The sequence below is a fragment of the Leptodactylus fuscus genome, chromosome 2 (genome assembly GCF_031893055.1).
Source record: "Leptodactylus fuscus isolate aLepFus1 chromosome 2, aLepFus1.hap2, whole genome shotgun sequence".
NCBI classification, from domain to species: Eukaryota; Metazoa; Chordata; class Amphibia; order Anura; family Leptodactylidae; genus Leptodactylus; species Leptodactylus fuscus.
The window spans coordinates 255,575,185-255,601,102 of record NC_134266.1 but is presented as its reverse complement, the minus strand read 5'-3'; the positions used below and the strand labels follow the sequence as shown (position 1 = coordinate 255,601,102).

Below are 25,918 nucleotides of genomic sequence, written 5' to 3'. Positions count from 1 at the left end.
CTATTGAGCCGCAGTGAGGAATCATGTCCTATGTGTTCTTCACTGCTCATTGGCAGGTTCAAGTGATGCCGAGGGTCCATGTCTGGGTGGTAGAGAGGGCAGGCCGGGGGAAGCAGTGTGTGGATCATGGAGGATTGTGGTGCTTGCCGGAGTGAAGACCAGGGGGCGAAACATGGTGTTTGCAAATGCCCGTCAATACCTTACAGTGGGTATGTTAGTGAAATGAGGGGCCTACTTGGTGCCCATGGTCTGGTTGGTGGTATGAGGGAGCATTATGGGCAGTGCTGGTTGTCCTTGTCTTCCTCTTTGTACACTCTCCAGTACAGAATATTTCACAAATCCCCAACCTTTACCTTATCTAGGACATTATTCCTCATTTATAGGTGGATATTTATGAAGACTGGAGTATTGAACGCCAGTCTTTACATCCCCGTCCATAGTCCCTGGTGGGAGTCCTGCACATTTATGAGGAGGCGCTTTACTCTTTATATTTTTTACTCCACTGCTGGACTTTGCACCCATGCTGAAATTTACACCATCTAGATTTTATTCATCATTTGTGCCAGTAAGGCGAGGGTCACATCTGTGTTCGATGACCATTTGTGGATTCCGTCCATAATTACTCTTGAAAAATGCGGAGAGAAAATTCCTAAAAACAGGACTTTTCTCTCTGCATTCTTCAGGCGGAAACTCGGTGGACCCCACTATAGTCCGTGGGTAACCGCTTTATAAGCAGATTGCATCTCTGTTTTTTGGGACCTGAAAAACGGAAACCCCAATGCAGGAGAATAGCTGATCTTAAATGCAGTTCTTAGGCCTTTTGCAGACGACCGTGACCATGATTGGTGCGTTATCCATGTTTTTCCCGGACTGCACACTGACCCATTCATTACGGGCCCATGCACATGACCGTGAATTACATGGTCATGTGTGCGGCTGACAGTCTAGGTCCCAAAATAGAGAACCAGTTCTATTCCTTTCTTATCCTACTTTGTGGCCCATTCTTCCGTTGCTCCCATTCATTCATTAGTGCAACTCCCACGCTATTTCCCATCATGGAAGTGACATGGGAGCTGAAAAAACACCAGTTCCAGCAATTATTATTGTAACTGGTGTCAGGGTCTGAGGTTGCTAGGTGGGGTGGCATAGACACACAAGTCAAAATTTTTAGTTCAAAACAGGTAGAGTTTTATTTTTACTCCACAAGAAACAGTGCAGCAATAACCAAAGAAAAAAATAACAAAATAAATCCCTGCCCGGCTAGGCTCTAACTCAGTGGTAGGGAACCTTTGGCTCTCCAGCTGCTGTGAAACTACAACTCCCAGCATTCTCCATTCACTTCCATGGGAGTTCCCATAACAGCAGAGCCAGTATGCATGCTGGGAGTTGTAGTTTTGCAACAGCTGGAGAGCCGTACGTTCCCTACCCCTGTTCTAACTACACACATCAATAGGTTACCTCACCTATATCAGCAGTTTCAATAGCAACATTGAATTGTCCCAGACACAGCTCCCACAGTGTGACCTTGCAGCTGTCCCTGCAGCCCAGTTCTGTCCGAAGTCTTGCTGCTGGAGCTGACCTTTTAAACCTCACTGATGAGGACAATCCGCAGCAGCTGACACAGAAACATCCACAATGTGTGGACTGGAGGGGGGTGGAATGACAGATCCCACTGCCAACCTACCTGTCATTCCTAAAAAATCCAGCCCAATACTGAGCATGTAACAAAATGTTCAGCAGACAAAAGCTGTCTACAGAGAACAAGTAATTCCTGGACTTTCTCTCATCTTGCCCACCTGAGTAGTCTGGGCGCGATGTACACCCCTCCATTATTTTGCCGGCCATCAGCTTACACTGGATTGTGTGACTTTTTCTTTATGACCGATATCTGCCATAAAATAAATCTGCCCCATTGTCTCTCTCACAAGGCCGCTGACCTGCTATGGGCAAGGATTTTGGATACCGTCAGTATTTTGTTTCAGAATCATAACATCTATAACTAATTGTATATTAGACAACAATTCTTATGCAATAGAACATACAATACACTGCCAAGGGCTGTAGACTGACAAGTCACAAGAGGCAGCTATGTCAAGGCGTGTCACAGATTGTGATAGATGTGCAAGAATAAAACAGGACAGTGTGTACACGGAGAAACATTGCACTGGCTCCAGATGCTACAACGTTCTGTCACCTGCAAATTAAATGCCCTCAAATGACTTACCAATATTAACCCCCTAAAAGACACTTTAACGTTGCAAAAATGCTCCAGAAAATGTCACTTTTTTATTGCAGATTTACGGCCAAGTAAATATTGCTAGGACATAACTGACGTGTGTATGTGCATTTTAACCATTTAGCAATCTAAAACATTATAACCTTACAGAGGATATCCAGTTTCTAAAAATATGGACCAAATAATAGGAGGCATCAATACAAAAGAATTCCTTATATATCTCCTGTGTAAAGTTCGCACAGTTTATCTGGTCAGTTGTGATGTTTCGTTTACAAGCTTACTACCCCTCCCCGTAAGCAGTTCAGCCAGCAAATGAAACATCACAGCAGCAAGTGACGTCCTTGCCGCTTGAAGCCATTCATACTGACCTCGGGGATATATTTTACATGTTTAGATATACCTTGCAGCATGAACTGAAGAAAAGGTGACACAGCACAGATCACAGAGAGGAATGTGTCCTGTGATTTCATTCCTACAGGTAGCTACCTTAAACCATAAAGACAGATTTCTTCCTTCTGAAGAAGACCTAATTTGCATACTTCAAAACTATAATAATTATGGGGATGTAAGCAAAAAGGCTTTTAAAGATCATTAAAGGGATCCTTACAGACAGAGAGAGCAGGCAGATGAATCATGGGAAATGTAGTTTATCCACATAGTCTCTGCATATAAATAATAACAGTGATAGAAAGGGGCAGCAAGGAAAATAAAGCCAAGAAAAGGGTGCACAAGGGAACAGTGAGAAGTTAGCACTGCTGGGGATGTATCAGCGGGTCATTTTTGGTGGTTGGATAAACTTCCTAAGGCTGAGGCCCCACATTGCAGAAATGCAACTTTTTTGTTGCGTTTTTTTTTTTTTAACCAAAGCCAAGAGAGGATTGAGCAGAAGGGAGAAATATAAGCTCTTACTATATATTCTTCACTTGCTCTGTAGCCATTTTTGGCTTTGGCAGCAAAATCTGCAACAAAAAAGCGGCATTTCTGCAATGTGGAGCCTCAGCCTAAAACAGTATCATTTTACTCCCTTCGGCGTTCCAGCAGAGTCGTTTGGTGCCCCCTTAGGGTCCTGGTAGTGACAACTACTGCTGCACCTTTTATAGCAACACCCCAGCGTGGCTATACACTTTGCACCCTCATACCTTCTCCACACAAGTTTGCAGATTATTATTTCTATAATGGCATCGTTCTCCTTTGGTTGATGCTCGCTTGCTCAGCTTTATCATAAAGATCCATGTACATGTGCGGCCACCTATCCATTCTCTTCCCAGACATGGCTGCCTGATCCCTGAGTGGCAGATAACTGGGAACAGATGAATAAATGTTATCTTCTTTGCTCACAATTCACAGAACATCTCTAAACATTGTTTGTGGTATTATTGGTGTTCGGCTTTTGGAAGGTCAATGAGACTTATCACACTATAGTCATGAAGCAGAAACTGAATTTTTGTTTCAATAAAACTAGTTTATTAGAAATAATTGTAATTTTACTGCCAATTATTAGATCAGGTCCTAAAGGGACTAAAGCGACTCACTCGGGTCCTAAAGCAACTCACAAAGAGTCATCCAGCAGCACTCAGGAGAGGAAAACCTCTAGGGAACCATGGCATCAGCGCTGAAGAGGACACTGCTGACGAAGATGGAGGCGGCGCTGGAAAGTTCTCTCGCAGCATTGGGGACGCCCCCAGTGCTGTTTGAGCGCTGGGGTCCGCCCCCAGAACTGCAAGAGAGCTAATTTGCATACCGAGAAAAACTGAGATTGTAGGCGAACGGCAGCTATTCAGACGTGGAACCTAGAAAAATTGTATCTGAGTGATAGGATCCCTTTAACCAATTCTGTATAGTGCCTGTCCAAAGACAGCCTTTCCAAATCTATCTACTCCTATACTACTACTAGAGTACAGCACACTACTGCTACTATATACTACTACTAGAATACAGCACACTACTGCTCCTATATACTACTACTAGAATACAGCACACTACTGCTCCTATATACTACTACTAGAATACAGCACACTACTGCTACTATATACTACTACTAGAATACAGCACACTACTACTCCTATATACTACTGCAAGAGTACAGCACACTACTGCTCCTATATACTACTACTAGAATACAGCACACTACTGCTACTATATACTACTACTAGAATACAGCACACTACTGCTACTATATACTACTACTAGAATACAGCACACTACTGCTCCTATATACTACTACTAGAATACAGCACACTACTGCTCCTATATACTACTACTAGAATACAGCACACTACTGCTCCTATATACTACTACTAGAATACAGCACACTACTACTCCTATATACTACTACTAGAATACAGCACACTACTGCTCCTATATACTACTACTAGAATACAGCACACTACTGCTCCTATATACTACTACTAGAGTACAGCACACTACTGCTACTATATACTACTACTAGAATACAGCACACTACTACTCCTATATACTACTACTAGAATACAGCACACTACTGCTCCTATATACTACTACTAGAATACAGCACACTACTGCTCCTATATACTACTACTAGAGTACAGCACACTACTGCTACTATATACTACTACTAGAATACAGCACACTACTGCTCCTATATACTACTACTAGAATACAAGACACTACTGCTACTATATACTACTACTAGAATACAGCACACTACTACTCCTATATACTACTGCAAGAGTACAGCACACTACTGCTACTATATACTACTACTAGAATACAAGACACTACTGCTACTATATACTACTACTAGAATACAGCACTCTACTGCTACTATATACTACTACTAGAATACAAGACACTACTGCTACTATATACTACTACTAGATTACAGCACTCTACTGCTACTACACTCACCGGCCACTTTATTAGGTACACCTGTCCAACTGCTCGCTAACACTTAATTTCTAATCAGCCAATCACATGGCGGCAACTCAGTGCATTTAGGCATGTAGACATGGTCAAGACAATCTCCTGCAGTTCAAACCGAGCATCAGTATGGGGAAGAAAGGTGATTTGAGTGCCTTTGAACGTGGCATGGTTGTTGGTGCCAGAAGGGCTGGTCTGAGTATTTCAGAAACTGCTGATCTACTGGGATTTTCACGCACAACCATCTCTAGGGTTTATAGAGAATGGTCCGAAAAAGAAAAAACATCCAGTGAGTGGCAGTTCTGTGGGCGGAAATGCGTTGTTGATGCCAGAGGTCAGAGGAGAATGGCCAGACTGGTTCGAGCTGATAGAAAGGCAACAGTGACTCAAATAGCCACCCGTTACAACCAAGGTAGCCAGAAGAGCATCTCTGAACGCACAGTACGTCGAACTTTGAGGCAGATGGGCTACAGCAGCAGAAGACCACACCGGGTGCCACTCCTTTCAGCTAAGAACAGGAAACTGAGGCTACAATTTGCACAAGCTCATCGAAATTGGACAATTGAAGATTGGAAAAACGTTGCCTGGTCTGATGAGTCTCGATTTCTGCTGCAACATTCGGATGGTAGGGTCAGAATTTGGCGTCAACAACATGAAAGCATGGATCCATCCTGCCTTATATCAACGGTTCAGGTGGTGGTGGTGTCATGGTGTGGGGAATATTTTCTTGGCACTCTTTGGGCCCCTTGGTACCAATTGAGCATCGTTGCAACGCCAAAGCCTACCTGAGTATTGTTGCTGACCATGTCCATCCCTTTCTGACCACAATGTACCCAACATCTGATGGCTACTTTCAGCAGGATAATGCAATGCCATGTCATAAAGCTGGAATCATCTCAGACTGGTTTCTTGAACATGACAATGAGTTCACTGTACTCCAATGGCCTCCACAGTCACCAGATCTCAATCCAATAGAGCATCTTTGGGATGTGGTGGAACGGGAGATTCGCATCATGGATGTGCAGCCGACAAATCTGCGGCAACTGTGTGATGCCATCATGTCAATATGGACCAAAATCTCTGAGGAATGCTTCCAGCACCTTGTTGAATCTATGCCACGAAGAATTGAGGCAGTTCTGAAGGCAAAAGGGGGTCCAACCCGTTACTAGCATGGTGTACCTAATAAAGTGGCCGGTGAGTGTATATACTACTGCTATAATACAACACACTACTACTCCTATATACTACTGCTAGAATACAACACTACTACTCCTATATACTACTAGAATACAGCACACTACTACTCCTATATACTACTGCTAGAATACAGCACACTACTACTCCTATATACTACTGCTAGAATACAGCACACTACTACTCCTATATACTACTAGTAGAATACAAGACACTACTACTCCTATATACTACTAGTAGAATACAAGACACTACTACTCCTATATACTACTAGTAGAATACAAGACACTACTACTCCTATATACTACTAGTAGAATACAAGACACTACTACTCCTATATACTACTGCTAGAATACAACACTACTACTCCTACATACTACTACTAGAATACAACACACTACTACTCATATATACTACTACTAGAATACAACACACTACTACTCCTATATACTACTACTAGAATACAAGACACTACTGCTACTATATACTACTACTAGAATACAGCACTCTACTGCTACTATATACTACTACTAGAATACAAGACACTACTGCTACTATATACTACTACTAGAATACAACACACTACTACTCCTACATACTACTACTAGAATACAACACACTACTACTCATATATACTACTACTAGAATACAACACACTACTACTCCTATATACTACTACTAGAATACAAGACACTACTGCTACTATATACTACTACTAGAATACAGCACACTACTGCTACTATATACTACTACTAGAATACAGCACACTACTGCTCCTATATACTACTACTAGAATACAGCACACTACTGCTCCTATATACTACTACTAGAGTACAGCACACTACTGCTACTATATACTACTACTAGAATACAGCACACTACTGCTCCTATATACTACTACTAGAGTACAGCACACTACTGCTACTATATACTACTACTAGAATACAGCACACTACTACTCCTATATACTACTACTAGAATACAGCACACTACTGCTCCTATATACTACTACTAGAATACAGCACACTACTGCTCCTATATACTACTACTAGAGTACAGCACACTACTGCTACTATATACTACTACTAGAATACAGCACACTACTGCTCCTATATACTACTACTAGAATACAGCACACTACTGCTCCTATATACTACTACTAGAATACAGCACACTACTGCTCCTATATACTACTACTAGAATACAGCACACTACTGCTACTATATACTACTACTAGAATACAGCACACTACTACTCCTATATACTACTGCAAGAGTACAGCACACTACTGCTACTATATACTACTACTAGAATACAAGACACTACTGCTACTATATACTACTACTAGAATACAGCACTCTACTGCTACTATATACTACTACTAGAATACAAGACACTACTGCTACTATATACTACTACTAGAATACAACACTCTACTGCTACTACACTCACCGGCCACTTTATTAGGTACACCTGTCCAACTGCTCGCTAACACTTAATTTCTAATCAGCCAATCACATGGCGGCAACTCAGTGCATTTAGGCATGTAGACATGGTCAAGACAATCTCCTGCAGTTCAAACCGAGCATCAGTATGGGGAAGAAAGGTGATTTGAGTGCCTTTGAACGTGGCATGGTTGTTGGTGCCAGAAGGGCTGGTCTGAGTATTTCAGAAACTGCTGATCTACTGGGATTTTCACGCACAACCATCTCTAGGGTTTATAGAGAATGGTCCGAAAAAGAAAAAACATCCAGTGAGTGGCAGTTCTGTGGGCGGAAATGCGTTGTTGATGCCAGAGGTCAGAGGAGAATGGCCAGACTGGTTCGAGCTGATAGAAAGGCAACAGTGACTCAAATAGCCACCAGTTACAACCAAGGTAGCCAGAAGAGCATCTCTGAACGCACAGTACGTCGAACTTTGAGGCAGATGGGCTACAGCAGCAGAAGACCACACCGGGTGCCACTCCTTTCAGCTAAGAACAGGAAACTGAGGCTACAATTTGCACAAGCTCATCGAAATTGGACAATTGAAGATTGGAAAAACGTTGCCTGGTCTGATGAGTCTCGATTTCTGCTGCAACATTCGGATGGTAGGGTCAGAATTTGGCGTCAACAACATGAAAGCATGGATCCATCCTGCCTTATATCAACGGTTCAGGTGGTGGTGGTGGTGTCATGGTGTGGGGAATATTTTCTTGGCACTCTTTGGGCCCCTTGGTACCAATTGAGCATCGTTGCAACGCCAAAGCCTACCTGAGTATTGTTGCTGACCATGTCCATCCCTTTCTGACCACAATGTACCCAACATCTGATGGCTACTTTCAGCAGGATAATGCAATGCCATGTCATAAAGCTGGAATCATCTCAGACTGGTTTCTTGAACATGACAATGAGTTCACTGTACTCCAATGGCCTCCACAGTCACCAGATCTCAATCCAATAGAGCATCTTTGTGATGTGGTGGAACGGGAGATTCGCATCATGGATGTGCAGCCGACAAATCTGCGGCAACTGTGTGATGCCATCATGTCAATATGGACCAAAATCTCTGAGGAATGCTTCCAGCACCTTGTTGAATCTATGCCACGAAGAATTGAGGCAGTTCTGAAGGCAAAAGGGGGTCCAACCCGTTACTAGCATGGTGTACCTAATAAAGTGGCCGGTGAGTGTATATACTACTGCTATAATACAACACACTACTACTCCTATATACTACTGCTAGAATACAACACTACTACTCCTATATACTACTAGAATACAGCACACTACTACTCCTATATACTACTGCTAGAATACAGCACACTACTACTCCTATATACTACTGCTAGAATACAGCACACTACTACTCCTATATACTACTGCTAGAATACAGCACACTACTACTCCTATATACTACTAGTAGAATACAAGACACTACTACTCCTATATACTACTAGTAGAATACAAGACACTACTACTCCTATATACTACTGCTAGAATACAAGACACTACTACTCCTATATACTACTGCTAGAATACAACACTACTACTCCTACATACTACTACTAGAATACAACACACTACTACTCATATATACTACTACTAGAATACAACACACTACTACTCCTATATACTACTACTAGAATACAAGACACTACTGCTACTATATACTACTACTAGAATACAGCACTCTACTGCTACTATATACTACTACTAGAATACAAGACACTACTGCTACTATATACTACTACTAGAATACAACACACTACTACTCCTACATACTACTACTAGAATACAACACACTACTACTCATATATACTACTACTAGAATACAACACACTACTACTCCTATATACTACTACTAGAATACAAGACACTACTGCTACTATATACTACTACTAGAATACAGCACTCTACTGCTACTATATACTACTACTAGAATACAAGACACTACTGCTACTATATACTACTACTAGAATACAACACACTACTACTCCTATATACTACTACTAGAATACAACACACTACTACTCCTATATACTACTACTAGAATACAAGACACTACTGCTCCTATATACTACTACTAGAATACAGCACTCTACTGCTACTATATACTACTACTAGAATACAAGACACTACTACTCCTATATACTACTACTAGAATACAGCACACTACTACTCCTAGAATACAGCATGGTATTGCTACTCTTATCCCACATATTTGGGCACTGCACACTACTACTCTTTTCTTGCACATCTACATTTCTCCAACAGCGGTTTCTTCTTTAGATCTGAAGTTTAAACCGCCACAACGAGTGATACACATAGAAGAGTTTCCATTTCTATCACTCATCATTGACTTAGTTGTTAATATAAAGAAAGGTCCCTTCTGATGCTTTTTTAGCCAGAAGGTAAATCTTTTTTTTTTTTTTTTTTTTTGCAGGGGTCCATTGAGAAATATTGGATTAGATAGACATGATATAATATAGCGTGCCTATTCGTACCGTACTTCTACTGCCCTGCAAATGGCCAACACAGAATTCTCGTTCTTACTATTATGGGGATTGCCAGGGATGTGACTTTCTCCTGTTAATATGCAATTAATGGTTTTCCTTAATTACATTTTTTATCTTACAGATATTACTCCTTGGGTGGAGTTACTAATCTTCAGCATTGGAGAATATGATCCTGTAATATACAGAGGTCACACTGTAAAATGCTAAATATAAAATGATGAATTAAAGAACATAGAAAAAGATATTTTATTATAAAGTCATATTACAAAACCATAGATACAAATCTGTACGTTTGCAGCATTGACATGTCATAGACGTAGAACAGATCATTATAGTCTTCACAATGATTGTAAGATGCATCTTTATCCTTCCCTTCATAGAGTGTGCAGCACATCGGGTGTTCATACGGGACCAGGGTGATGGCTGTGGTGAGTAACGTCGCAGTTAAACACCGATGACGGAGAATGACTTGTATGTCCCGCATTTACATCCTACTGGGATTGTTGTAGTTGGGATTTCTGCTAATGGAAACTTCAATGGCTTTGGCCCCTTTATTTGTGGAATTGGGGTCTGGGTCTTAGTTCAATGACCTTGTGAAGTGTATGGAAGTGTAGGATATTAGATCTCATCCCTTTGGAAGACCATTGTGCATGGCGGCTTATTCTCCAGGAGCCTGTAATGCCAATGACTGTCCACATTAGGACTACTTTTCCATCATTCAGTGCGTTTTGGCTCTCCTCACCATAGACTATAACTCATCTTTGTGACCAGCCTTCTTTCTGTGACAGGTACAGACGGTGGTGTTATCATCCGGCTGAGGAACGTGCTCCATCTTATCACGGATTTCCGGCCGGCTTATTTGGCGCTTGGCATACGTCTGCAAAAAATTTGTTCCATAGTTAGCATAACACATGTCAGGTTCAGGAGACCATTAATTTTTTTATTTTATTTTCTACTCTATTTGATGCATCATCATTTCTATAAGCAAGACATCTAACATGGAGTCCATTTAGGAATTTGGGGGAAAAAAAAGAAGTTCTGGATAAGCCTCATGTAGCGAGCCACAGCAATAAAGTTTTGGGGGAAAAACCGTGGCAGAAACTCATCGCGGTCTCTCCCGCAGCAGTTTTCCTTTGCAGACTTTAGGTCTTTAATAAGAGACTAGTGGGAGTCACACACCCAGCACCTCCACTGATCAGCTAATCTTCATTGGAACTACACGCTCAACTGAATGGGAGTAGATCTGCAGGAACCTGGCAAAGCCCACTACACCCCGCTCTATTCACAGTTTACTTCCAATGCCTGATTGGTGGGAGCGCTGGGTGTCCTCCATCGATCTGATATTGATGACTTATTGCAAGGAGAAGTCATCAATGTTAAAAGACTGGAAAAGCCCTTTACGTAGACTATGGTAACACCACCGTGGCCTTATCTGTGACCTCAAAAGCTTCCATTTAGTCAGAAATATATCTGGGAGATGTTTTGTCTGTAAAAATCTATGAAGTAATCTCTTAATCATTGCGGGTACTGTTAGTACTTCTCACCTGCAATACTTTATAATAGTAACAGTAGAGTCGGTGAGGTTGGAGCAGCACCCTGGCAAGAGACTGGCCTTCCTTGGCTATCTTCCTCATCTCGTCATCATTTTCCTTCAGGAAAAACAAATGGTTTTGGCAAAGATAGGTGAATGATATAATCAAAAGCAGAAAGACATAAGCACACATGACTGATATAGAGGTCAGAGTCCCCCTTAATGAGTAAGTAAACCCCAAATTATGCAGAGAGTGAGCAAACAAGTATGACTGGAACACTCCTATAACATCCATACTACACTGTACTATTCGACACCCTATAGACAACCACAAGGACCTGAATGTATACACCCCCCCAATAGAACGCATTGGACAAGGTCCTGCTTCTAGTTGGGGATTGTATGTAATGTGACACAGGATACATGTTATATGACATGAACATAAAAACATAACACTGAGGACGGAAAATAGTAAAAGGAAAGTAGAGACTATAAAATCTGTGGATTAGATACCACTGCGCCTTACCTTAGCCCACTTTATCTTGTCTAACAGATCCCCTAGGCTGCGTTTTATCGGGACATAGTGTTTCCCTGGCTTTAGGTTACTGTAGAAGTGTTCATAATATGGGGAATTCTGCTTCAGGACCAGACTGTCCCCCAACATGAGATACGGAAACCTGTAGGCCGCCACAGTGCCGTCCACATTCACCTGGTACTTGTACTGTGAAAACCAATAAGAGATAGCAAGTAGATTTATTACTATTGAAACTCTCACGTTAGTCTTGTCTATGGGCTTGGTCTAGTTTTGTTCCATAGGCCCATTCACTTGGTTGTAATAACAGAGACAACACGTGGACAAGAGTGGCTCTGTCGATGAGAGAAACATCTACGTATGAAAGCAAAGCTGCATGTGTGTGGGGAATAGTGAATGCAACAGAACTCAGTGTGCCTGCAGCTAAGCTACGTGTGTGAGGGAACGTGCATGTTGAAAAGCAGAGTGTGTTGGGAAAGTAGAAAGTAGCAGGGCTGAGTATGTGGGTGGAAAAGTCCACGATGCAGGGCTGAGTTTGTAGATGGAAATGTGCACGTAGCAGGGCCAAGTGTGTTAGGATTGAACGGCCATGCAAAATAATTGAAGATCCTACAAAAAAATATTACTAACTATATTTAATAGAGTTCAAGTAATGTGAACTAGAAAAGTGGAGTGTCTGATAATCCCCGGCTAGACTAAAATTCACCTTAAAGAAATCGAAGAATCCAATAAGTGGAGCTTTTCCCAGTTTCTTCTCCATTTCTCGGAAGAAGAAGTACCCAGTGATACCGGCATCTAACAACTCCGGGTTCTTTTTAGACATTTGCACTAACTCAAGACGCTCCTCCCGGCTGTCTCGACCCCTGAAAAAGGCCTGTTCTGTCTTATTGTCCCATGAAGGACCTAAAAGAGTGCAAAAGTTAAAATAATTAAAAGAGGGTTTTTTTTTTTTTTTTTTTTTTTTTTTTAAGGGCTATTAGTTATCTTCAATATGAAATCTGTGGGGGTTTGACAACCAACACCCTCTCTGATCAGACAGCACTGTTCTCTATGTAGTTTATGCCCCATTCAAGTGGATGGGAACAAAGTTGCAATAACCTGCTCTGGCCACTAAACAGAGAACAGCGCTGTTTGCTTCCTGTTCCATTTTCTGTGTATCAGCCGTTGTAAATTACTGACGAGAATGGCTGACTAACCCTCATGGATCTCGCATCCTTAGAATTCATCAATATTTTTAGCATGGAAAACCCCTTTAAGGTACATCAATGACTAAGCCGCCAGGGTGCTAAGGTTTGCTGACAATGCAATGATGAATGTGAAAACACAGAACCAACATATGGAAGTCAGGAACAGGCATAGAACATGGCTGCTTGGTTCTCATGTGAAGATGGATTTCAGGACCGCTATTCGGTAGCCATATTTTCAGAACGTCATCAGACTGCCTTACCAGAGTGACCTACAGAGTATGCCCAGCGTTGAACACTGTTGCCGTACAGAAGGAGCCTATATAATAAGCACATTTTTTTAATACCTTACATTACTTATCGTATATTGATCGGGAATTATATCCCACAGTTGCATTAATAATTTTGCAGCCTTCAGAGCTGACATCTCCCATTATTCCTTGCCAGCTCTCTGCTGTGCTTCCTTGGAAGTGTTTTCTTTACACCAGACAATACAGTAGACAAAACTAATAAGTAGAGATGAGCGAGTACTGTTCGGATCAGCCGATCCGAACAGCACGCACCATAGAAATGAATGGATGCACCTGGTACTTCCGCTTTGACGGCGGCCGGCCGCTTAACCCCCCGCGTGCCGGCTACGTCTATTCATTTCTATGCGAGCATGCTGTTCGGATCGGCTGATCCGAACAGTACTCGCTCATCTCTACTAATAAGTCAATTAAACTGTGGGTGGACCTGATGACAAGGTGCTGACAGTTTCCAAAGACGACCAGCAGAACTGTGAATGCAGCTCTGGAGTACAATGCATTTCGTGCCTATGGAGAAGTGCATAATAAGCAACACAATGTGGATGGATTCCCATTTTCATAAAAGGGGTTGTGCAGGGTTAGAAAAAATGGCCATTTCTTTTGCTCAAGAAGTGACCGTCTGTTGGTCACATGGCCATACTGCAGCTCAGCCCCATTCATTTTGGTAGGACTGATCCGTAGCATTGACCAACAGAGAAGAAGAAAGCAGCCATGTTTTCTAATCCGACACAACCCCTTTAAATCAGCTGTACACTTCTGCACGCCATTGCCTTAGTAGTGACCAGTAGGCAGGATACTTGAGAAATACAGCATCAAGTCTGCCATTCATGGAGATGCATGAACTTCTGCTACCTACCTGTGTGGCCCTGGATAGACAGCAGGTCATTGGTGACACCACGTAGCGCTTCTAGTGTAGAATGAGTAATGTCGTAGGTCGGTAGAATGATGTCTCTAGAATCAGCAGATCCGCACCAAGAAATCATAGGCAGTGGCCCGGGGGTGTCATTTGCCTTTCGATGTTCCACTGGCCAATCGCCAACATTGATATAAAATTCTAAGTCAGGCAGGCGAACCTAAACAAAAACCTAAAGTTTATTAAGTTCCCTGACTTCAGACATCACACAGTCACAAGCACATCTGCCCCCAGGACAAAGATCAAGCAAACCTCCGTGATCTAAAAATATCAACATGTCAAGCCTTGTTTATTCCAATCATTGGACCTGGACGACTCTTGGCATTCTCTTACCTTCCTTGCCAGCGATTGCAACATTTCATCGGAGAACATTTTGAAGTCTGTGTATTTGCCCAAGGAACGCCGATAGATCTGATTATTGAGGATTGTGTAATGAACTATTGCACCTCGCGATTCTGCAAATCTCTTAGGCACTTCCTCCAGCATTCTGTTCAGGTCTATAGATGGGAAGGGGGCGAAGTCTTTTGATATCTGAGCTTCGTGGTTTGGACATGAAAGAGCCTGCTGCCAAATGTCAGGGTCTTCTTCTGGACAGTCACAGTACTCATGATAAACTGGTCCTAAAAAGCAAAACGTAGAACGCCATTTACTGAAGAACCCGGGGATTCTAGTGAGGGGGGGGGGGGGGGGACATAACTCATTGTGGTCATTTCAGGTACCAAAAGATCGTGGCCAAAAGACACGGTGCACTAGTCTCTGGAGCAATGCCATTAGATAATACATAGAAATACAATCAACTTGGTAGCAAAATCTATTGTATGGGAAAATTTTAATTTTTGCTGCGGTTTTATGAGCCAAAGCCAGGTGTGGATAAGTGTTCCCTTTGTATTTCCCATTCCTTTTGTAGCCAACATTGGGTTTGGCTCAAAAAAATACAACAAAAAAGCTGTATTTCCACAATGTGAGGCCTCCGCCTTAGGGTATGTTTACACAGAGGTTTTTTTTTGGATTTTGAGGTACCTCAAATAGCGTCTCCCATTCGTTTCAGATTGCAGGCAGTAAAAGTTTTTCTCCTCTAGCTGATTTTTTCAGCTAGAGGACAAAAAAAAAACCAGGGACATGGCCTATCTTCAGGCGGATTCCACCTTGAAAAACCTATTGAAATCAATGGGGGAGTTAAAAAAAAAAAAAAAACAACGCAGTTTTTGATGCTTTTTTTTTTTTTTTTTTTTTTTTTAAAGGGAAGTTTCTAGGTCCATACAGTGTGCCTGAGCAAAGAAAAAAACAAACATACAAACAAACAAACAAAAAAAAGGGTCAAAAATTTTTCAAATTCTTGAAGCAGATTTTCTTCAGCCTTCAAAAAAACTCTGTGTGAACATACCCTTAGGCTGAGTTCAGATGGGATTTTTTTGGTCAGGATTTTGACATGGATTCCGCCTCAAAATAGTGAGCAAAAAAACCGCCTCCCATTGAAATCAATGGGTGCCGGTCATTTCCTTTTTCCGCGAGCGGTTTGTTCCCGCTCGTGGAATAAAGAAGCGACATGCCCTTTCTTCAGGCGGATTCTGTGGCCAATTCAGCCGTGGACATCCGCCTAGACACTCCCTCCCGACTAGGCCCATTCATTTAGGCCTAATCCGGAGCAGAGTGCGCGACTGTATGCACTGCACCAGCATCCAGTCGTGGCTAGCCGTTTTTTGGTCCGGAATCTGAGGCGGCCTCCGCGTCAAATTCTGGACCAAGAAACCCTGTCTGAACTCAGCCTTAGACAACCCTAACACAATAGTCATAGCAGGTTGCACCAAACACAAATGATTGTCAAAGTCTTCCAGGTGGTGTTGATGCAATATACTGAGAGCAGAAACACCAACAATGGTAAATCTCCTCCATTAAACCCTATGGACAACTTTGAATCAAATGTTTTTATTGCAATAACATAATATTTGCAAGGTTTTTCATTAAAAATTTGGGGTTTTGCAGTCTCCATGTGTTACACTACATAGCAAGCTGCAGAGTACTGTTCACCGCGATTTCCATCAGGCAACTCAGCCTCTTATGGCTCATGGACTATGTTAAAAAAAATCAAAATAAATCAATTTTAATAATCTTTGGACTGCTCATATATCAGCGTAGATGGGTCCTCAGTTGAGGAGAGAAAGGAGCTGGATAGAGTGAATGTGACTGAATGGCATTCTGCAGCTTGCTATGTAATGTAATACAGGCCGAAGCCAAACGCTGCAAAATGTCTCATAAAACACAATTACTAAATGTATTTTTAGCCCAAATGTATTAAGTGTCTATATCCTTTAACATTATACAGATTAAAAGACTTAACTTTTACAGGTTTGTATTTTCATATGTGTGTGTGTGTGTTGGGCGGGGAAGGTGGATAGGGGACATATTTTGGGATTTACAAGGAGACATAAAGGTTAATAGAGAAAAGAGATCAAATGTATCCTTTGCTGTAGCTGGGACAAGCCAAGACAAGACCCGCTGTCATGTGCAAATCCATTAGGCAGCAGGAAATGTTACTGTATCACCACACCTTCCCATAATATTGTGTAAAGCTGGAATGGGAAGTTTCGGGAGATGACAAATAATTAGCCAGGTGGTTTCAGATTATTTGTAGAATAGAATCTCACAATCGCAATTGTTTGCATTCTAATCTGTTTTGCATGCCCAATATCCGGAATAAAAAATAATCTTCCCTTATTTACAGTGTTGGCCAAAAGTATCGGCACCCCTGCAATTCTGTCAGATAATACTTGTGTTCTCCCAGAAAATGATTGCAAGCACAAACTCTTTGGTAATATCTTCGTTTATTTTCTCTTGCAATGAAAAAACACAAAAGAGAATGAAAAAAAAAAAAAAAGTCAAACCATTGATCATTTTACACAAAACTCCAAAAATGGTCCGGACAGAAGTATTGGCGCCCTCAGCCTAATACTTGGCAGCACAACCTTTAGACCTAATAACTGCGCACAACCGCTTCCACTAACCAGCAATGAGTTTCTTACAAGGCTCTGCTGGAATTTTAGAACAATCTTCTTTGGCAAACTGCTCGCGGTCCCCCCTGAGATGTGAAGGGGGCCTTCTCCAAACTGCCACCAAGAGATCTCTCCCCCTCCCCCACAGGTGTTCTATGGGATTCAGGGCTGGACTCATTGCTGCCACTTTACAAGTCTCCAGGGCTTCCTCTCAAACCATTTTCTAGTGCTGACCTGAAGTGTGTTTTGGGTCATTGTCCTGCTGGAAGACCCCTGACCTCTGAGGGAGACCCAGCTTTCTCACACTGGGCCCTACATTATGCTGCACAATGTGTTGGTCGTCTTCAGACTTCATAATGCCATGCACACGGTCAAGCAGTCCAGTGCCAGAGGCAGCAAAGCAACCCCAAAACATCAGGGAAACTCCGCCATGTTTGACTGTAGGGACCATGTTCTTTTCTTTGAAGGCCTCTTTTTTTCCCCTGTAAACTCTATGTTGAGGCCTTTTCCTACTTTTGTCTCATCTGACCAGAGAACATTCTTCGAAAATGTTTTTGGCTTTCTCAGGTAAGTTTTGGCAAACTCCAGCCTGGCTTTTTTATGTCTCTGGGTAAGAAGTGGGGTCTTCCTGGGTCTCCTACCATACAGTCCCTTCTCATTCAGACGCCAACGGATAGTATGGGGTGACACTGTTGTACCCTCGGACTGCAGGGCAGCTTGGACTTGTTTGGATGTTAGTCGAGGTTCTTTATCCACCATCTGCACAATCTTGCGTTGAAATCTCTCGTCAATTTTTCTTTTGCGTCCACATCTATGGAGGTTAGCCACAGTGCCATGGGCTTTACACTTCTTGATGACACTGCGCACGGTAGACACAGAAACATTCAGGTCTTTGGGGATGGACTTGTAGCCTTGAGATTGCTCATACTTCCTCACAATTTTGCTTCTGAAGTCCTCAGACAGTTCTTTGGTCTTCTTTCTTTTCTCCATGCTCAATGTGGTACACACAAGGACACAGGTTGAGTCAACTTTAATCCATTTCAACTGGCTGCAAGTGTGATTTAGTTATTGCCACCAGCTGTTAGGTGCCTCAGGTAAGTAACAGGTGCTGTTAATTACACAAATTAGAGAAGCATCACATGATTTTTCAAACAGTGCCAATACTTTTGTCCACCCCTCTTTTATGTTTGGTGTGGAATTATATCCAATTTGGCTTTTTGACAATTCTTTTTGTGGTTTTCCACTGAAGACAAATTAAATGAAGATAATAATATCAAAGAATTTGTGCTTGCAATCATTTTCTGGAAGAAAATCAGTATTATCTAACAATTGCGGGGGTGCCAATACTTTTGGCCAACATTGTAGGTGTATAGGATTTATAGTAGGTCTATAACCGGGTCCTGTAGTAAGAGTTCTCCAAATATTTCTTTAAGACCTGGGCTCTATGATGTACACTGATCTGACCGCAGTGTGATACTGTGTGTGATCACCATGACATTAGTCCATATTGATAGGACAGGGGATAATTTTATGACTGGGGAGGATGGCCAACTGGTCAGACCCCCACTGATTCCAAGTAGAGTGTTGATGGAGTTATGAAGCTGCTCCACCTTCAGTACGTAGCCCACATACTAGCCCACTGTCTATGTGGCCCCTGCCCGTAACACACGTACATTACCTTCAAGTATATACGGAGACTGAGCGACATGCTTGTCCTGATAACGCACTTCAATGACCAGCCCTTCTTTAGCACTTCCATACATGCGGTATCTCATTAGGAAGGAGCCGTCATTCCTGTCCAGGGGGTCCGGCACATGAATTCGGGTGTATTCTTTTTGAGACAAGGATTTTATCACAACCTTAAAGGGTTTATTCCCTGATGAAAAAATATATGAAGTCATTAAGAAAAAAACATGTACAGATCAGAAGATCCAGGAAGGGCGCATGCACGGAAGTCGGTAGCTAACGTTTACATATAGCCTAAGGGGGTGGTCCAGGTTGACAATACTGGTGGCCAATCCATAGGTCAATATCAGATTCGTGGGAGTAGGATTTTAAGCATCCCCACTTGTTTGAAGGGGCCACAGCAGTGCCAGAGATAGCATGGCTCAGTACCTTGTGCAGCAGCCTGGAATGGCATTGGCGACATCAATGTGACTCTATTCACTTAGTAAAAGGAAAACGTTCGTTGTTGTACCGTGTTAGCCAGTGGGTTGGAAATATAAAAAAACACGAAAACTTGGTGATCTTCAGTAGTTGATACCTTTTTAATGGCTAACTCATAATGATGACAAATGGCTAACGTTTCGAAGCGCAAAAGGCTCCTTTGTCAAAGCAAATTTAAAAACATTTTTGAAGGATGCATATATATATATATATATATATATATATATATATATATATATATATACACAGAGCAGGCACAAAGGGTGTTAGATTTCAGGAGGAGTGGGGGGGGGTTGTTAGTAGTTGGTGAGACAATGTAAGCAATTGGTGGAGACATTTGGTCGAGACAATGTGGTAATTGGTGGAGACAATATGTAAGTGTTTATATTGTCTCCACCAATTACCACATTGTCTCGACCAAATGTCTCCACCAATTGCTTACATTGTCTCACCAACTACTAACAACCCCCCCCCCCTCCTCCTGAAATCTAACACCCTTTGTGCCTGCTCTGTGTGTGTGTATATATATATATATATATATATATATATATATATATATATATATATATATATATATATATATATATATATATATATATGCATCCTTCAAAAATGTTTTTAAATTTGCTTTGACAAAGGAGCCTTTTGCGCTTCGAAACGTTAGCCATTTGTCATCATTATGAGTTAGCCATTAAAAAGGTATCAACTACTGAAGATCACCAAGTTTTCGTTTTTTTATCTATTCACTTACACAAATAAAGGATTTGCGGGGCGAAACAGTGATCTTTGGTTGAACTACAGGAGTTGCGGCAAAAATCGATGCGTTGAACTAGAATTATAACAGCCAGTGTCCCCATAATTAACAACCAGTCCCCCGGTGTCATCAACAGTGTCCTCCTAATAGTGTCATTCACAGTTAAACTATAACACTGACTAGTGCGAATGCATTTATAATAGTGATATCCAGTGTCCCTATAAGTGCCATCCATTGTGTCCTCCTAAAAGCAACAACCAGTGGCTGTTTCTATCATAAGTGACAACCAGTGCCCTTGTAAATGTCATTCACATTTCCATTGTAATACCGACCAGTGCTTTTATGACAGTGTCCACCAGTGTCCCAATAAGTGACAACCAAATGAAGAAAAAAAAAAAAAGGAATAAGACCGGGGGCAGAAATACCAAAACAGCCGTCTATGACGTCACCAGGTTTGACATCAGAGATGGCAGAGCAGCCGGTGCTATAGTCCTAGTGGGAGGAAACCACGGAGTACCGGGGTCACCAACACTTCTCTGAACTATAAGGATGTATTCACGTATTGCGGTAATAGTACATTGTACAACAATGTGTGTACGCACATACATATCCTATATATGATATTTAGGACACATTTTCGGGGCAGTGACAGGTCATTGAAAATAGACATATCTTTTTTTTTTTTTAGAAATTACCGTATATACTCGAGTATAAGCCGAATTTTTCAGCCCAGTTTTTGTGCTGAAAAAGCCTCCCTCGGCTTATACTCGAGTCAGCAAAAAAAATAAAATTTTTTTTTTTTTTTAGGAGGGTGAGGGGGTTCTATGACCAGCCACAATATCAATGTATAGAATCTCCCATAAAATAGTGCAAATTTTTTTTTTTTAAAAAAAATAAAAGTTCTAAATCCCTCCTTTCCCTAGAATACATACAAAAGTAGAAAATGACTGTGACACACAAACACATTAGGTATCCCTGTGTCTGACAGTGCCCGGTCTACTGAATATAGGGGATCTGTAGTGCTCCTGTTCCATCGGGAAGGGGTTAATAGGAGCACTGCAGATACCCTATAGTCAGCCAGGCTGAATTCCAAGTGGGGGAAGAAAAAACAGTCCTCAAGCTCAGGGAAGGGGCAGACAGACAACCAAAACACCCCCTCCCCTTCCCCAGCACCTACTGCACCCAAAAACTCCGACCATTTTCATTTTTGAAATTTTCCAGTAGCTGCTGCATTTCCCCCCCTCGGCTTATACTCGAGTCAATAAGTTTTCTTGTGGTAAAATTAGGGGGGTCGGCTTATATTCGGGTCGGCTTATACTCGAGTATATACGGTACTTCAGGAAGAAAGTAAATGTTGAACCCATTGCATTGTGATGACAGGGCTAGCCACAGAGACCGCCATAGTACGCTACTACCAGACATGGGGAGCCCCGTAATAATACTCATATAATACTATCAGCTACAGGGATCCCCAAGACACTAACAGGCAAAGGAACCAAAATATTACCAGCAACTGGGAACCCACATAATACCACCAATCACAGGTACCCCCATAGGAATAGCAGCCAAAAGAACCTCTTCTAATGCCACTAGCTGCAGGTCCACCCCACCATTGCTAGCCATAGCGGCCTCCATAATACTACCAGTAATGCTAGCATTTACAGGGGCCCTGTAACACTGACACTACCTGCAACAGGGACCCTCATGCTACCACCAGTCTCAGAGATGCCCATAATACTACCAACTACAGCAACCCCAATAATACTACCAGCCACAGGGCCACCAATAATACTACCAGCCACAGGGACGTCCATCATACTACCAGCCACAGGGACCCCGTAATACTACCAGCCACAGGGACCCCGTAATACTACCAGCCACAGGGACCCCTGTAATACTACCAGCCACAGGGACCCCTGTAATACTACCAGCCACAGGGACCCCTGTAATACTACCAGCCACAGGGACCCCTGTAATACTACCAGCCACAGGGACCCCTGTAATACTACCAGCCACAGGGACCCCTGTAATACTACCAGCCACAGGGACCCCTGTAATACTACCAGCCACAGGGACCCCTGTAATACTACCAGCCACAGGGACCCCTGTAATACTACCAGCCACAGGGACCCCTGTAATACTACCAGCCACAGGGACCCCTGTAATACTACCAGCCACAGGGACCCCTGTAATACTACCAGCCACAGGGACCCCTGTAATACTACCAGCCACAGGGACCCCTGTAATACTACCAGCCACAGGGACCCCTGTAATACTACCAGCCACAGGGACCCCTGTAATACTACCAGCCACAGGGACCCCTGTAATACTACCAGCCACAGGGACCCCTGTAATACTACCAGTCACAGGGACCCCTGTAATACTACCAGCCACAGGGCCACCAATAATACTACCAGCCACAGGGACGTCCATCATACTACCAGCCACAGGGACCCCGTAATACTACCAGCCACAGGGACCCCTGTAATACTACCAGCCACAGGGACCCCGTAATACTACCAGCCACAGGGACCCCGTAATACTACCAGCCACAGGGACCCCGTAATACTACCAGCCACAGGGACCCCGTAATACTACCAGCCACAGGGACCCCTGTAATACTACCAGCCACAGGGACCCCTGTAATACTACCAGCCACAGGGACCCCTGTAATACTACCAGCCACAGGGACCCCATAATACTACCAGCCACAGGGACCCCATAATACTACCAGCCACAGGGACCCCTGTAATACTACCAGCCACAGGGACCCCTGCAATACTACCAGTCACAGGGACCCCTACAATACTACCAGCCACAGGGACCCCTACAATACTACCAGCCACAGGGACCCCTGTAATACTACCAGCCACAGGGACCCCTGTAATACTACCAGCCACAGGGACCCCTGTAATACTACCAGTCACAGGGACCCCATAATACTACCAGCCACAGGGACCCCTGCAATACTACCAGCCACAGGGCCACCAATAATACTACCAGCCACAGGGACCCCTGCAATACTACCAGCCACAGGGACCCCTGCAATACTACCAGCCACAGGGACCCCTGCAATACTACCAGCCACAGGGACCCCTGCAATACTACCAGCCACAGGGACCCTTGTAATACTACCAGCCACAGGGACCCCATAATACTACCAGCCACAGGGACCCCTGCAATACTACCAGCCACAGGGACCCCATAATACTACCAGCCACAGGGACCCCATAATACTACCAGCCACAGGGACCCCATAATACTACCAGCCACAGGGACCCCATAATACTACCAGCCACAGGGACCCCTGCAATACTACCAGTCACAGGGACCCCGTAATACTACCAGCCACAGGGACCCCATAATACTACCAGCCACAGGGACCCCATAATACTACCAGCCACAGGGACCCCATAATACTACCAGCCACAGGGACCCCTGCAATACTACCAGCCACAGGGACCCCATAATACTAGCAGCCACAGGGACCCCTGTAATACTACCAGCCACAGGGACCCCTGTAATACTACCAGCCACAGGGCCACCAATAATACTACCAGTCACAGGGACCCCTGCAATACTACCAGCCACAGGGACCCCTGTAATACTACCAGCCACAGGGCCACCAATAATACTACCAGTCACAGGGACCCCCCTAATACTACAAGCCACAGAGACCCCCAATAATACTATTAGACATAATACCCTCATACTAGCAGCCACAAGACCCCTCATATATCGCCAATAGAGGCCCCATAACACTATGACAGGACCCCCCTTCCCTCCATAACACTATGACAGGACCCCCCTTCCCTCCATAACACTATGACAGGACCCCCCTTCCCTCCATAACACTATGACAGGACCCCCCTCTCCTCCATAACACTATGACAGGACCCCCCTCTCCTCCATAACACTATGACAGGACCCCCCTTCCCTCCATAACACTATGACAGGACCCCCCTTCCCTCCATAACACTATGACAGGACCCCCCTTCCCTCCATAACACTATGACAGGACCCCCCTTCCCTCCATAACACTATGACAGGACCCCCCTTCCCTCCATAACACTATGACAGGACCCCCCTTCCCTCCATAACACTATGACAGGACCCCCCTTCCCTCCATAACACTATGACAGGACCCCCCTTCCCTCCATAACAATATGACAGGACCCCCCTTCCCTCCATAACAATATGACAGGACTTCTACATATAGAAATCTAAGGCGGACAATGTAACAGCGGAGAAGGGGTTAAACGCCAGGTATGCGGCCGGGAGATGACGTCAGTGGGCGGGGCTGTGCCCGCCGGTCCCGCAGTCTGGATCACTGATTATTGGGGCTGCCGCTGCTCGGGGTCACGTGGTTACCTGGGGAGGAGGTGAAGTTATGGCCGGCCGGGCTCACAGCCTGGATATAGAAGTACCGGACCGGCAGGGTGACGGCAGCCTGCAGCCCCGGCCCCCACACCAGGCTCCTCTCCGGGCTCACTGCCTCTGTAGTCCCGGCGGCATGGAGGCTCCCTGCCCGGAGGAGCAGTAGTAGTAGCAGCGGTGCCATGCTCCTGGTGACAGGCAGAGGGGTGCAGCGGGGAGCGGGGCCCGCCATGTGTCGGCCGGCCACACACCGGGACACCAGACTCATTCAAAGTTTGTGATGGGAAATGGGGCAGAAGATCTGTCTGCTGGTGATTGGTGGAGAGGACAGCCAATGTGGAGGGGCTGTGTCATGTAGGGGGCAGCGCTGAGCAGACCTCTGTGTATGGGAATGTCTGCAGAGCATTGCACCCTACAGTCAGTATACAGTCCTATACAGAGATGGCTGCAGAACATTACACACTAGTGTCACTATATACACAGTGAGAGAGGTGTGTGCTGAGCATTGCACCCTAGTGCCAGTATATACACAGGTGTGTGCAGAGCATTGCACCCTAGAGTCAGTATATACACAGGTGTATGCAGAGCATTGCACCCTAGAGTCAGTATATACACAGGTGTATGCAGAGCATTGCACCCTAGTGTCAGTAAATACACACAGAGATGTCTGCAGAACATTACACACTAGTGTCACTATATACACAGTGAGAGAGGTGTGTGCAGAGCATTGCACCCTTGTCACTATATACACAATGAGAGCTGTGTGCAGAGCATTGCACCCTAGTGTCAGTATATACACAGGTGTGTGCAGAGCATTGCTCCCTAGAGTCAGTATATACAC

The 25,918-nt window shown here is 43.6% G+C and overlaps 1 protein-coding gene across 1 annotated transcript; it reads right to left on the bottom strand.

Annotated features, from left to right (window-relative positions):
- Positions 1-10,554: 10,554 nt before the first annotated feature.
- POGLUT3 (protein O-glucosyltransferase 3) lies at positions 10,555-25,363 on the bottom strand. The gene is made up of 8 exons (XM_075262973.1): positions 25,072-25,363; positions 19,459-19,656; positions 15,124-15,410; positions 14,734-14,950; positions 13,092-13,288; positions 12,380-12,574; positions 11,867-11,971; positions 10,555-11,199 (listed from the first exon to the last, which is right to left on the bottom strand). The coding sequence occupies exons 1-8, from the start codon at positions 25,343-25,345 to the stop codon at positions 11,071-11,073; spliced, it is 1,602 nt and encodes a 533-aa protein (XP_075119074.1). The 5' UTR covers positions 25,346-25,363; the 3' UTR covers positions 10,555-11,070.
- Between the last annotated feature and the right edge of the window lie 555 nt (positions 25,364-25,918).